At 47.4% G+C, this 13641-nt stretch overlaps 1 protein-coding gene across 1 annotated transcript in view; it reads right to left on the reverse strand.

Moving 5' to 3' along the window:
* Positions 1 to 1570: 1570 nt before the first annotated feature.
* FGFR3 (fibroblast growth factor receptor 3) overlaps positions 1571 to 13641 on the reverse strand; it is a 34457-nt gene continuing 22386 nt past the window's right edge. Inside the window, exons 8-17 of the mRNA XM_029086101.1 lie at positions 10841 to 11028; positions 9787 to 9932; positions 9574 to 9695; positions 8197 to 8307; positions 7826 to 8016; positions 5757 to 5879; positions 4141 to 4211; positions 2554 to 2691; positions 2022 to 2127; positions 1571 to 1744 (exon numbers count right to left, since the gene is read on the reverse strand). Coding sequence (XP_028941934.1) covers positions 1580 to 1744; positions 2022 to 2127; positions 2554 to 2691; positions 4141 to 4211; positions 5757 to 5879; positions 7826 to 8016; positions 8197 to 8307; positions 9574 to 9695; positions 9787 to 9932; positions 10841 to 11028 — 1361 coding nt within the window. The 3' untranslated portion in view covers positions 1571 to 1579. The remainder of the gene's footprint in view (positions 1745 to 2021; positions 2128 to 2553; positions 2692 to 4140; positions 4212 to 5756; positions 5880 to 7825; positions 8017 to 8196; positions 8308 to 9573; positions 9696 to 9786; positions 9933 to 10840; positions 11029 to 13641) is intronic.

Consider the following 13641-nt stretch of genomic DNA (forward strand, 5'->3'; position numbering starts at 1 on the left):
AGTTAAAAAACCCCACCCTTAAACTTGGTGAAATTTAAAGTTTACAGTAATACTATGCTATTTAAACCATGAACAGATATGTTAATGTCTATAAATAACTTTACAAATATACACGTTAAGGTACAATTTTTAAAACAAAACTGTGAAGATATAAAACAGACAAACAAACAAACAATCTTTTATCTCACCCAGATCAGTATATCCTAGATTGCAATGCTAGTATTTTGAGACTCTCTCTCAGTACTGCTTTATGTTGCATCATTATTATACATTCTTTTTTTGTTGTTTTAATATATTTATTTATATATATACAGGATATATTTATAGATATATACACATTCTCTGGAATAAACCTTTTTGATATAAGTTAAAGGCTCTTGCCTACAGGTACCCGTAACTTCTTTCTCCGAGTCACTGCACGTAGATGGAGCCAAACTGCTGGCGTCGAGGGGTGGATGGAGATGCTGCTCCCCTCCCACTCACCCCTGGTAAGCACAACTATGCAAACCCCCCAAAATTAGATTTTTTTTTTTTCCCCAAAATGGCTGTTCCCAAAGGTCAGGATGTGGCTTGAGATGCTGTGTGGGGACCCAGGAGCCAGGTCCCCCGCTGCTCTCAGATGGGTGATGTTCTTCTCCCTGGGGACCCCCACGGCCACCACCAGGTCTCTGCCCGTCCCTGGGGTCTGCTCCCTCCTCAGCACAGTCTCATCGCTCCCAACCCAGTGCAAGGGCCAGCAGCCGCCAAGTCTGGCCAAAGCTCTGCCTTTTCAGGTGACCTGACCGTCTCCTTTTATCTTCTTTTTCCTTTCTCCATGATGATTTGCCTTTTACTTTTTTTTTTTTTTTCTTCTTCCAAAAAAGATTCCTTCTATGTAGCTGGGTAATACGATCATGAAGTTATAAAAACGACGACAACAAAAATATAGATATTTTTATAAATATATGAATCCCTGCAGGCAACGTGGCTTTTCAGCTCCACCAAAAAGGTTCATGTACAGATTGCATAAGCAAAGAATTTCTACATTCTTTACACTTTTTTGTTTGTGTTTTTTTTTTTTTTTCTTTCTTAAAAAAGGAAGATTTTCTTTTTCTTTTCTTCGTATTGCAGGCACAGAATGGCTACTCTGGCACTCGAAACACAAGCCTCCAAGGAGGCTGGAAGGTCAGTGCCCCCCAGGTTCAACATTTGGCTTAGTTAAAAAAAAAAAACCCCAAGAATGAAAAATAAACCAAAAAATCCTATATGATAGATCATCTTGGCAAGAGATTAGTTCCTTCAGGCCAAACAGTGCTTCTTGACTTTTTGTACAGCAAATGGGAAAAAAAAATAACAAAAAAAACCCAACAAAAAAAAAAGTTAATTTTTTTTTTTTTTTTTTTACCCTGAACAGCTTGACAACAACACAAATCTCCGGGCACCACCGTGCAGTTCCACTGGAAGATCCTTCACTAAGGTTTTTGTCCTTGGAGCCTCCCCCTCACGCCTATCCTTCACTAAGGTTTTTGTCCTTGGCGCCTCCCCCTCACGCCTCTGTGGGCACATTGCCTTCCTGTCCATCCATCTGTCCGGGGTGTCCTCACGTCCGGATGACGCCATTGCAGGAGGGGTGCTTGGGCAGGCAGGGCTCATCGGGCAGCAGGTCATGTGCAAAGACTGAGTCGTCCCCCGAGGAGCAGGTGCTGTGGGTGTCCTGGCCGGCTGGCGAGTACTGCTCGAAGGGCACTGAGAGGTCCAGGTACTCCTGCCAGGGTGAAAGACCCATCAGTGGTGGCTGACCCCACCAGGGACCCCTCCCCGCACCCACCCCACCACACTCACATCAGTGGATGTCACAGGCAGGTCATGTGCAAAGACTGAGTCGTCCCCCGAGGAGCAGGTGCTGTGGGTGTCCTGGCCGGCTGGCGAGTACTGCTCGAAGGGCACTGAGAGGTCCAGGTACTCCTGCCAGGGTGAAAGACCCATCAGTGGTGGCTGACCCCACCAGGGACCCCTCCCCGCACCCACCCCACCACACTCACATCAGTGGATGTCACAGTGAGGACTCGGTCCAGGTCTTCCACCAGCTGCTTGAAGGTGGGCCGCTGCGAGGGGACGGCGTGCCAGCACTCCCGCATGATCATGTACCTGCATGAGAGGGGAGAGAGGACTGTCACCCATGGTGGGGCTAAGCCGCATCCACCCACCTGCCTGCCCACCCCCAAATCGCTTGAGAGAACAGCTATGGCCAACCCAGCTTCAGCTATTGTGGCCTTGGTATGCGGCCAGCTTGGGGAAAGAGGAGGAGGGTTGTGTGGAGCCAAGCTCCTCACTATTGATCTCTGCATGCATATCTGTGCTCTTGAAGAAGAAGAAATTGTCCTAAAGATGACACACCAGGGCTGCACCATCAACTACCACCCACCAAATGAGTCATGGGCTGAGCTGAAATGTGTCAGTGTGGGTAAATCCACCCGCTGATGTCCCACCAGCCAGAACCATGGCCTTGGGTGGCATTTTGCCACAGAGGAGAGGGGGAGCGGGCAAGGAGGTCACCCCCTACCACACACTCACAAATCATGGGTGCAGTTTGCAGGTTTGTCCATCCGATGGCCTTCCTTCAAGAGTTTGAAGAGTTCCTCAACGGGAATTCCCGGGTACGGAGACCCTCCTAAAGTGAAGATCTCCCATAGTAGCACCCCAAAAGACCAGCTGGAAACCAAAGAAAGATCTTTAAAATTCAATGAGTTTTTTTTCCAAGCCCCTCCCCCCACACACATACCCTTCCCCCTGCTCAGCTTTATTTCTGTGCAGCCATGCATAGCTAACAAAGTCATCAATAGCATGACTAATTGCCTAGGCCATTTTTACTAGTTACTTGGAGATCTCTGCTGATCCAACTCAATAGCAAAGAAATCCCAGGCACCAAGTCTGAAATTGAAATGAGCATTTAATCAGATAGGTGACAGCCCATCTATTACCCCCAGCTCTTTGTTAGGTCTTCCACCAGCTCCACTGAATGGAACAAATCAAATTATTCATGCACAGCTTCACTGAATTGCAGGCTTGGAACCACAGGCCACTAATTGTGCAAGCTGATACCAAAACTTGCTTGTTACAACACTCATTCCACTGGCCAAGCTGGGGGAAAAATACCCCAACAAAAATCAGCAGAGAACTAATGTTACACACCCCAGTCCCGCAGCTGTGCTCTGGTTAAAAGTCCTCTTTTTCAAAAATATCTTTTGCCTTCTTCATTTTCTTTTTTAAAAACAGGGATTATCTGTCTCTGTTTTGTTTTCACGCACGCTCCCTCGCTCTCCCGTTCTCTAGTTTTGATTTATCTGTCATGCCCACTGCAGCATTACCTAAGCATGGAAACTATGATTTAAGATCAATAAAAGCCCAAGTATGTGAAAAATACAGAAATAGAAAGATTTGTTTGTCCAATTGCAAGCGGTGAGCCTTGAGAAGCAGGCAGGCTGGCTGCTGAATTACTGTAAAAACACCATTATGGACCAGATACTGAAATAAAAAAGCTGGTGTGCATGTTGAGCTACTTGCAAAGTTCAGATGCAACACAAATTTACGCGTAAGGCGGGCTCTGCTGTTTGCTTACCGTGCAGTGGCACTAAAATGGACAAAACGGGATTAAGAATAATAAAGGCAAATAAATGAAGTGGCAAAATTAATCCCAGAATATATTTGTTGAATATTCTCTGATTAATGACACTAACAGCAGACGGAATATTTCAAGCTCATCTCACGTACTCAGCTGAAATGTAACTGTCTGAGGCAAAATGTGGAGGAAGCCGAGGACAATTTTTTATGCATGGAGGGTTTTTTTTTTTTGCACAAATTTTTTTTGACTGCAGGATGAATCTCCTCATCTGTAAACTGGACAAGAAATACCTGCCTGCCTTCCAATAATTTTGCAGCAGCTCACTAGAGATCCTCAGATGAAAGCAACTAGATAACGGTAAAATAAAACCATGTGTGCAAAGCTGCAGCTTGGAATAGATCCATTTGCTTTTGCATCCCCAAGCACCCCAGCAGTGAATGAGCCCTGCTCGTGCTTAGCAATACGTTTATCTTTAAGATACTATAGGTGTTGATTTCCCTGTCATTTTATATTTTTTTTAAATATGCGGGTTTGCTTACACATCGCTCTGGTGAGTATAGACTCGGTCAAACAAGGCTTCTGGAGCCATCCATTTCACAGGCAGCCGACCCTGTAATTAGGAAGACAATGGGAACACCCCATCAGCATATTCCCCCAGCCACAACGGCACCATCTGAATCTTCTTTTCTAATCCAGTTTGAAACATTTTCATTAACAATCACATCTGCCTTCCCGGTCACTGGACAAAGCAGCAGTGGCCACATATAAACAGATTAAAGCATTTGATCCCTGGATCTTCGCTGACAATCTTTGCAGTAAATGCTCTCTGTAGAGGACTGTATTTCACTGCCAAGGCAGGTTTAACATATCAGAGCATCTAAATCTTCGCATGGGAACAGCAGCCATTGCTCATAAATGCAGCGAACTCTGCAGCAGAGCATGGGACAGCACTTTCTGTCTCTGTCTGGAAGAAGAAGTTGGACTCCAAGTCCAAACCCTGCTTCAGTTGATCTTGAAGGGAAACTTCCAGGAGTGTACACTTGGGCCAGATCCTCTAAGAATCAAATCCTGATCCTGCTGGAGGCTAAAGGAGGAGGTCTGGTCCCAGGTTAACAGGGGAACATCTTCTATGAGGGTCATAAACATGGGCTGTCACACAGGAGAAATAAAGACTAGATTAATCATAATTCTTTGGGGCTTTGCTTGGCCCCTGGAGGGAGTCAGAAAGGACTGCTTCATGTTTGAGACATAATTTGGCTATGGAAGGGCTTTGTCCTGACCCACTGTCTCACTGGGGAGATAACTAGAGATAGGACATAGGCAGGATACACAAATGGGATTATGCTCTCAGCTGTCCAACATAACTCTGATTTATGATTAAAATTTCCAAGAATTTTTATTAATTTATGATTAAGAAATCCTGGCTATTAAGAAAGATTTCTGATATGATATTGGAAAGGATCAGCGTGGTCATGGTGGGCTTTGTAGGACTGCCTGGACAAGGCCCTCAGTTCTGTAATACCCTCAACCTCTTCCACTGTCAGCTCCACACTATGGTGTAGTTGCAGCTTTTGCTCAGAGCTCAACATCTGCTGCAGGGCTCTGAATCAAGACCACAGTCTTGTCTACAGCCCTTCGCTCTTAAATTCATCTCTACAGAAAATACAAATGGCTCCAGGACTCAGCTCTTAGCTGGATCATCTTGTCACCCCTCGTAGTGGAGCCAAGAAGCTCAGTTGCAAAAAGAAGAGAGAAATGCATGAAAGCCAGATAACTCCAGAAATACAAAAAGTGCCATTCCTCTATCAAGGGCTCTGGTGGGACCAAAGGTTGGCTCCTTGGGATCTTTATGAGCAGTAGTAGAGCAGACTGGAAAGGGCTCCATTCCCCTTTGGTAAAAAAACTTGGTTTCTCTTAGTCTAGGACCTCCTTGGCAGAGCTGGGACTTCTCAACGCGCTGCTAGGACCAGCAGTATCTGTCACAAAGAAAACGGATGGTGGGCAGACTTCTTGAACTTATCTACAGTACAGTGAGGCCACCAGCAGATTTCTTCCCCCTAAGCCCCTCTAGAAAGGGAGGTATGGGACAACAGCCACGTGCTGCAGGATGGCCGAATTCCCTGCCAGAAGGAGAACTTGGCAGCTCTGTACTTACATTGGTGGTTTTCTTGTAATAGTCGATGTTGTGAACGTCCCTAGCGAGGCCAAAATCAGCTATTTTCATCACATTGTCTTCGGTGACTAACACGTTCCTGGCTGCCAAATCACGATGAATGCACTGTGAAAGGTGAGCAAGTCAATAAATAAAGGCTTGTTAGCTGCTCGCGCCTGGAACCAACAGCACCGTGTGGTTTATGAGCTGCCGTTTCATTGACTCCCAAGCTCATAAAGCTGTGGGCACTGCTTAACTCCTGGCTTTCTGTGTCACTGCCTCATCATGCATGCTCAGTGAGAGCCACCTCTTAGCAACACCTAATCGGCAGCCTCAGTGCTGACACAGCCACGTGTCTTTTCTCTCCAAAGGGGATGCACGGATGAGAAAGGCAACCCTCCTCTTCTGTGGGTGCTTACTGGGATGTGAAGCTATCTTTCTGCCCTGAGTCCTCCAAGAAGAGGAGTGCAAGCTGATGTTTGAAGGAAAAAAAATCCTCAAATTAGGACATCTCCAATACATCCAAAATACACCATGGCTGTTAGCTGAGGAAGAAGTTAAATTAGCCTGCACTGAGCAGAGAGGGAGCTTAAAGCCACCACGAACCATCCACCCTGAACAGTCACAGAATGAACACATCTGACATCTGAAGCTGAATTTGCTCTTGCTGTCGTGCTGCCTGCCCACAAAAAGAGGTCATGCTGGCTGGCGCACAGCTTGGTGAACCCAAAGCCTGATTCTCTACTTGCTGATGTCAGGGTAAATCAGGACTAATCCCAGGGTATGATGTAAGCAAGTGCAGCAGCCGGCTCAGTGCCAGTCAAGTGCTCCTCAGGGAGCATCCTGGGCATGGCCACACATCGAGCCAAATCCACCGCCAGCTCTGCTTCCACCAAGCCTACAAGTGCTAGTGACAGCTGCAAACACGTGAGCTACACCCAGGATCTTAGCTTCCTTGTGGGTGTCCTGCGTCTTTGGCGATCTCAGAAGGGAGATGGCAGGGACAGGGGTGCATGCAGCTCCTGACTGTTGTCTAAAATAACACCTCATAGAATCCTAGAATGGTTTGGGTTGAAAGGGACATTAAAGATCACCTAGTTCTAACCCCTCTTCCATGAGCAGGGACACCTTCCACTAGATCAGGTTGCTCAAAGCCTCATCCAACCTGGCCTTGAACACTTCCAGGGAGGGGACATCCACAGCTTCTCTGGGCATCCTGTTCCAGTGTCTCACCACCCTCACAGGAAACAACTTAATATCTCATCTAAATCTACCCTCTTCCAGTTTAAAACCATTACCCCTTGTTCTGTCACTACCCCTGCCCTTGAAAAATGTCTCTCCCCAGTCTTCCTGTAGCCTCTTCAGGTACTGGAAGGCCACTAGAAGGTGTCCCCAGAGCCTTCTGTTCTCCAGGCTGAACAGCCCCAACTCTCTCAGCCTGTCCTCATAGGAGAGGTGCTCCAGCCCTCACATCATTCTCGCGGCCTCCTCTGGACTCACTCCAGTAGGTCTATGTCCTTCTTATTTTGGGGCCCCAGAACTGGAGGGAGCACTGCAGGTGGGGTCTCATGAGAGTGCAGTAGAGGGGCAGAAACACCTCCCTTGACCTGCTGGCCACACTTCTCTTGATGCAGCCCAGAATGCCTCCCATAGTGGAAGCTCACAGTTTGGTGTGAAGCTCACCCTGACCATGGCTGCCTGAGCCTCAGGACTGCACATCTGAAAGCCAACTACTTCTACAAGCAGAAGAGGTGGAATGGTTGAGGACAGGCACCAAGCTCTGAGTTGCTTGTGCTTTTGTATGTGTTTGGGGGATGCTAACGGGCCTGCCTGCAACAGCAATGACTGTGAAGCTGCATGGCTCAGGGATGCAGCTGGCACAGGGGAACTTCTACATACACAGGAAACCTCCTGCAAAAAAACCAAGATACTTCATACTGAAAAATCTGGTCTCTAAAGGGAGAAGCCTGCAACACTTTGCCTGAACTGTCCTACACACACACAGAGCACTGCGTGCCTTTGAACACATGGGTCTGACAAATGTTTCCACCAAATGAGGTTTCTCAACTCACTTTCTGAGATGCCAAATACTCCATGCCCCGGGCCACCTGGTAGGCGCAGGAAACCAGGTCTTTAAATGTCAGCTGCTCCTCAGGCAACTTGCAGGTATCAAAGGAATAGTCCATGCCAGGTGGGCGACGTGCCCTGAGGTATTCCCGCAAGTTCCCCTTCGACGCATATTCCACCAACACGTAGAGCGGTCCTGCAAGCAAGAGCACCATCAGCATCCAGTGGAGGAACAGCATGTGCTGCCTGGTGGCTGGACTGAACACTAAAATCTCATCTGGGACCTTCTGGGCAGTCAGTGAGTAATTACACAGAAGAGAAGGTCAACCCTGAGCCTCTCACAGCCCTATGAGCACTGGGCTGCTTTGCTACGTACCATCCTGCGTGCAGGCACCGAGGAGGTTAATAATATTTTTGTGCTTCCCAATCATTTTCATCATTTCCATCTCAGAGACCAGGTCGGAAAGATCCTTGTCTGTGGCATCATCTGGAGGAAGGAAGAGAGGAAAGCAAAAAAATGTCAGGAAGAAAATAAGTGTTTTGTGAAGTAGTTAATACAACTGATGCGTAGCCTTGTGGGGCTTTGATAGGGAAATAGTACTCAAAATATGGCAGTGTTTGTTTTTATGTACTTTGGGAAGAAGAAGTAAAATAAACACAAAAAATATTATTAAAAAAAGAATATTTGTTCAAAAAGAAAAAAAACCAAACGGAGAGAAATGTTCATATGGAAATCAAGAAAACCTTTCCTTTTCTGTTTCACTTTGATAAATATTAAAGAAAAAAAGGTAGTTTTGGTACCTGGCACCATTTTTCATTTCTGATTGTTTCCCTCCCTCATCTCCAGGGAGTTAAGGACAGGGGAAAGTCAGAGCTGGGAGAGGGACTAGAAGAAGGAACAGACTTTTTATGTGGAAAGCTGTAATTTTTCTACAAAAATAGAAAAACTCCCTCCCCCTTTTCTACAGAAGTATAAAAATGAGGGAAAAACTTCCCAAATGAGTGCTTTGATTTGGAAAGATGGAAATGTTCCTGCTTCCAAAAACAAATTCAGAATAGACTGAAGGAAATGTAAATTAAAAGAATTATTTTCTGATAAGAAATACTAGTTTTTTAAAGATGTTACCCCATGTAACCTCAAATCCACGCTGCTCACTGTTGGAGCACCCACCCTGCTTGCTCCAGCTGAACTCCTCAGGGTGATTTTGTCTGTGCCTTGTCTGCGGTTTGTGCGCAGGGAGGGAAGGACGGGAAACGGAGACTCATTCGAAGGTACGCAGTGATTCCCTAATTTTTTGCCTCCTTTTAACTTCTCAGGAGTTTGGGATCGAGTTTTTTTTCAATGAGGAAACTCCTCAAGAAGGAGTTTGTCAACTGAATTTCTGCAACTCCACCTGAGCCTGTTGCACAAGCTTTTGGTAGAACAGGCAGTGCTGGTTATGGGAGGAGTAAGGAGCCGGGTGATTCGCGGAGCTGTCTCGAGGTGAAGGTGGTTCCCCCTTCTTCTCAGGGATGTTATTACCCCTTGGCAGAGACCTGGGTTAATTCCCATTCCCTCTTCCTGATGGGATTTGCACTTTTACTGTGCTCTTCAAGGAGACCGCCCTCACCCCCAGGCTATGTGGGTGAAGGGGAAGAAAGGCTGTTCTTGCTGCCTGCTATCGTATCTGTTTGTATAAAACTCTTAAAAGAGAGGGAAGGAGAGGAAACCCCAGTGCAATGTGCTGTTCTGCCCTCTGTGGACTCCCCATACCTTTTAACATCTTGACAGCAACCGTGATGGCCTTGTTTGGCTTGTCCTTATCAATCCCAATCGCTTCTGCCATCACCACTTGGCCAAAACATCCCTCACCAAGTGGCTTCCCCAAGGTCAGGCTGGAGGGAGGAACAAGCAGGCATGTTAGTGGGTACTGGCGTGATGACAATTCCAGGAGTAAAGGGGACCTTGACCCATGGGTTGACTGACCGAGAGCGTGCCAATTCCCACTTGGGATCAGGAGGCAGTTCCAGCTCTGAGACATTGGCCAGCATCGGCCCATCACTGGAGGAGAGACGTGTGATCCGGACCAGGGGCGTGTTGGAATTCATGGAAGAGTTGGACTCCAACGACACCTGCTTGGGTAGAGCAAATGAAGTGTTATTGCCAACTGTATTCCCAGGGTGGGCAGTGTTTGAGATGGATCACTGAGAGGGTTTGAGCTGCCTTTGCCTACTGACTACTTCCTGGTAATTTCTAAATGGGAAATTCCCCCCTGCCTCTCTCCTGATCCTTGCAGAAATGCACTGATCCAGGCATCTGTGGTCAGGTTTTGAGCTGGTGGAAAGGAGGGACAGCTCAGCCAGTGCCCGCCAGCAGCCAGAATGCATAATCTGTTCACTTGCCCTGTGTGCATCTTCATAACATGCATGAGCTACGGAGCAACTTCTCTTGTTCTGGCCCTGTAAATGCCCACCACGAGCTTGCAGCCAAAGCCATGAAATCTGTAGCCTTTACTATGTGGTTTTACAAGGTGCCTTTTGCTCCTGTCCCTCTGTAACTACATGTGGCAGAGCATCTCTAATTGCAAGGAGAAAGAGGACCCTCTCCCATCTCCATGAGAATTGGTTCAAGTCACCAGCAACCTCTGTGAAAGCAGGACAGAGTACAATTGAATGTGCTCTTGCTCCCCAGCTCCCCACTCCACCAGGGAACCTGGACTAAACTGTTCCCTTGCAAGATGTGTTTTCTGTGGCACCCATGGCTGTGCTGCCAGCCCGTCGTGGACAAGAGTGACAGAAATGTGGCTGCCTGGGAGCTGCTCATCAACCTGAGTCAGCTGCCACCATCTACTGCTCCACCAGAACAGAAAAAAATGAACAAAGCGGGGTTAAACTAGACTGCAGCCAACTTATGGACCTCTTGGGCAATGTTTTTCTGGTAAAGCTTCTCAACTGGAGAGAAAATTTCAAGGGGCGGTGTGGGACCAAAAAGAGGAATGACCATAGGGGGGAATAGGAATCTTGTATCTACTTTCTGTTACCTGTCTCTTGAGTGGAAATTTGGAGACTTTCTGTACAGTGGGGGTGTTCATGGCTTTTTTGTTTGGCATTTTCATCCTGCAGACAATCACAGTGGCCACCACAAGAATGAAGAGAAAAAAGCCAGTGCCGTAGCTGAGAATGCCAGTGTACACTGAGCCCGAATCATCCATTTCCATGAGCTCCTCTGCTGCGGGGTGACAAGAGACAACAGTCAAGACAGGGCAGGCAGCTGCTCGCACGCAACTACGCAGAGGTAGCACAAGGAATGTGGGGAGGATTTGCTCATTTATGCCAATTTTCTGAGTGACTTCAGTTAGGGACTCTCCTAGACCAGCGGTTTTCCATCTGCGGCTGCAGCTAAAACATTAGTTCAGGTTGCCGTTTTGGGGATAATTTTACTCCCCTTTGATGCAGCCCTGGGGTTTCTAAAAGCCTTCAGCTCACAGGTTGAAAACCACTGCTCTAGGCTGAAGGCATCTTCATGTGTCTGTGCTGTCCCTCTGGCCCAGATCTTGCTTTCCTTGCACATCCACACCACGTAGCTGGATGCCTCAGATGTGCAAAGGCTGCAGGACTGGGGTTTGCTGCACTTTGCTGATTTCCACTGGGCCAGTGCCTGCCCTGAGGGACAAAGGGGCTCCAGAGGCACCCACAGGTAAGGCATCACACAGGGGAAAAAGCCTCATGAGAACAATCTGCATAATTATTCCATAAAAACTTAATTTTGCTGGGAAGAGGCTGGAAGGTCTGTCCCTGAGGTGGCTGAGCCAGGAGGGTGATGGCATGAGTCCATCAGTGGTGGCTACCTGCTAGCAAGACTATTTTTGGGACCAGCAAAGCTCAGCTGTGTTTCACCCCTTGTTCCTTTCAGGACAGGCACATAGACCAGAGGAAGGAGCTATGGTGGGACCGGTCTTCTGTCCCCCAAAGGTGTGCTGGCAGCAGAGGAACAATCAGAAGTGGGAAACTTTATAAGGAAGTCATGCTGGTGGGGTTAGCTTGCCAACGGCTCATGTCCAAGGCAGCGTCTTCATCAAGCAGCAGGAGCTTTGTCCCTGGCAGCAGCAGGCTCCGAATCTGTGGTGGCTGTGTCCAGAGGGACACGGAGAAAGAGCTGTTGGTGACATTGGTGGCTGCACCAGCCTGTGTGCCAGCTGTGCAGGGCCTGATCCTGCCAAGCAGCCACCTCCTCTTGCAGGGACAGGTTACCAGATCTCCCAGCATCAGGCACTGTGGTTGGTGCCACAGCTCTGCTGCCTAGGCTCACACCATCTCGCCCTCTTCTCCATGGCTCTCCTCCCTTAGCGTGGATGGGGGTTTACAAGCAGAGGTTCCCCAGATGGGCTGTATCCTGCACCTTCTCTGTGGGTAGCGCTTCGGGGCTTGCTGCTGCACAGATGGCTGCCTTTCACCATGTCTGACTTCAATATAAAGTTCTACTTCAGGTTTTTTGGTGGGTTTTCTCCTGCTTATTCTTTGCTTAAATAAGAGGTGTGAGTTTATACATTGTAAAAACAAAGAACAATTGGATGAGACAGTGTCAGGAGATTCTCAAAATAACAGACACATTACTCTTCTAACCAAAGGAAACAATTTCTCATCCCGCGGATGGCAGAAGCAGAAACAGGATCAGATCAGCTATTTTAGAGCTGGCAAATAAACAGAGAAAAGACCAGAAGATCCCACTGGCAGCATGTCTGGAGCATGGAGGAAACCCTCTTGAGCCCCAGTAAAAGTGATTACATCCAAATCATCCGCACAGATAAAGTCAGGATTAGAAATGCCAAAGTTTCCAGTTCCTAAACACATCCCAAGATGGATGTGTTGCAAGATGGACCCAAATGTGGTCTATAACTGGGTGATCCAAAGTATAGGATTTTGGATGCCCTTTCAGTAAGGGTCTACTGAACATACTCCAGGTCTGTTCTTGCACCATCTGCAAGGCACAGCACCTATGAGATTCAATATGAATATTGCTGGTGCTTTCCCGGACCAGGCTCTTGCCTCTCTCATAGCCAGAGGCAGATCCTGCAGGTGAAGGGACAGCACTGCTTTGTCCCCCTGTTTGGGAGAGTAGACCCCTCTGTTGCATATTCTGTGCTGGATTCAATGTCAGTGAGAGCTTTGCACATGAAAGGACCACAAAATTGAGGTCATTCTGGCCTTGGGTTTCAAGCCCAGTGCAGCTTTCATAGATCCCAGCTGGAGCAGGCGGCGTGCAATGCTCCTGGGAGCCAGGGCTCCTGGGCTCTCTCTACAGATGACTCTCCTCGACCTTCTGTTGGAGATCACTATCTTGGCCTGTTCATCCGTGAAGCGGAAATAATGCTACAGGCAGGGAAGGGTGTACTCACACCAACCACTTACGCATCTAATTTTAGGTTCAGATATGAGGTTAGACAGAAAGGTTCCTTCATAAGAAGATTCACAGTCCATATCCAATTTAGGTGCCCTGGATCATCTGATACAGAGGTTTCCTTCTCCCACTGACAGTGGAAGAAGACATTCCTAATTTTGGCACTTAACAGTCTCCTAACAAAGAGGCTGTCAATACCTTCTCGTTATCTAGATCAAAAAAAGAAACTGAGCATTTTGTATCATTACCGCAAAAAATAAATTAAATCTTGAGATGCAATGCAAAAAGTGTCAGCTGTGAATATGCAACAGAAGTTTTCTGCTGTGCAGATTTACCACCAGCACAGTAAATCCGAGGAGAGCCCTCCCTGGATAACATGATCTCTTCCAAGCCAGAGGCGGTCTGCAGGAACTTGGCATTTCTAAAGCAAAATATCAAGGCACC

Source organism: Antrostomus carolinensis, unplaced genomic scaffold, assembly GCF_000700745.2.
Source record: "Antrostomus carolinensis isolate BGI_N321 unplaced genomic scaffold, ASM70074v2 scaffold270, whole genome shotgun sequence".
Taxonomy (NCBI): Eukaryota; Metazoa; Chordata; class Aves; order Caprimulgiformes; family Caprimulgidae; genus Antrostomus; species Antrostomus carolinensis.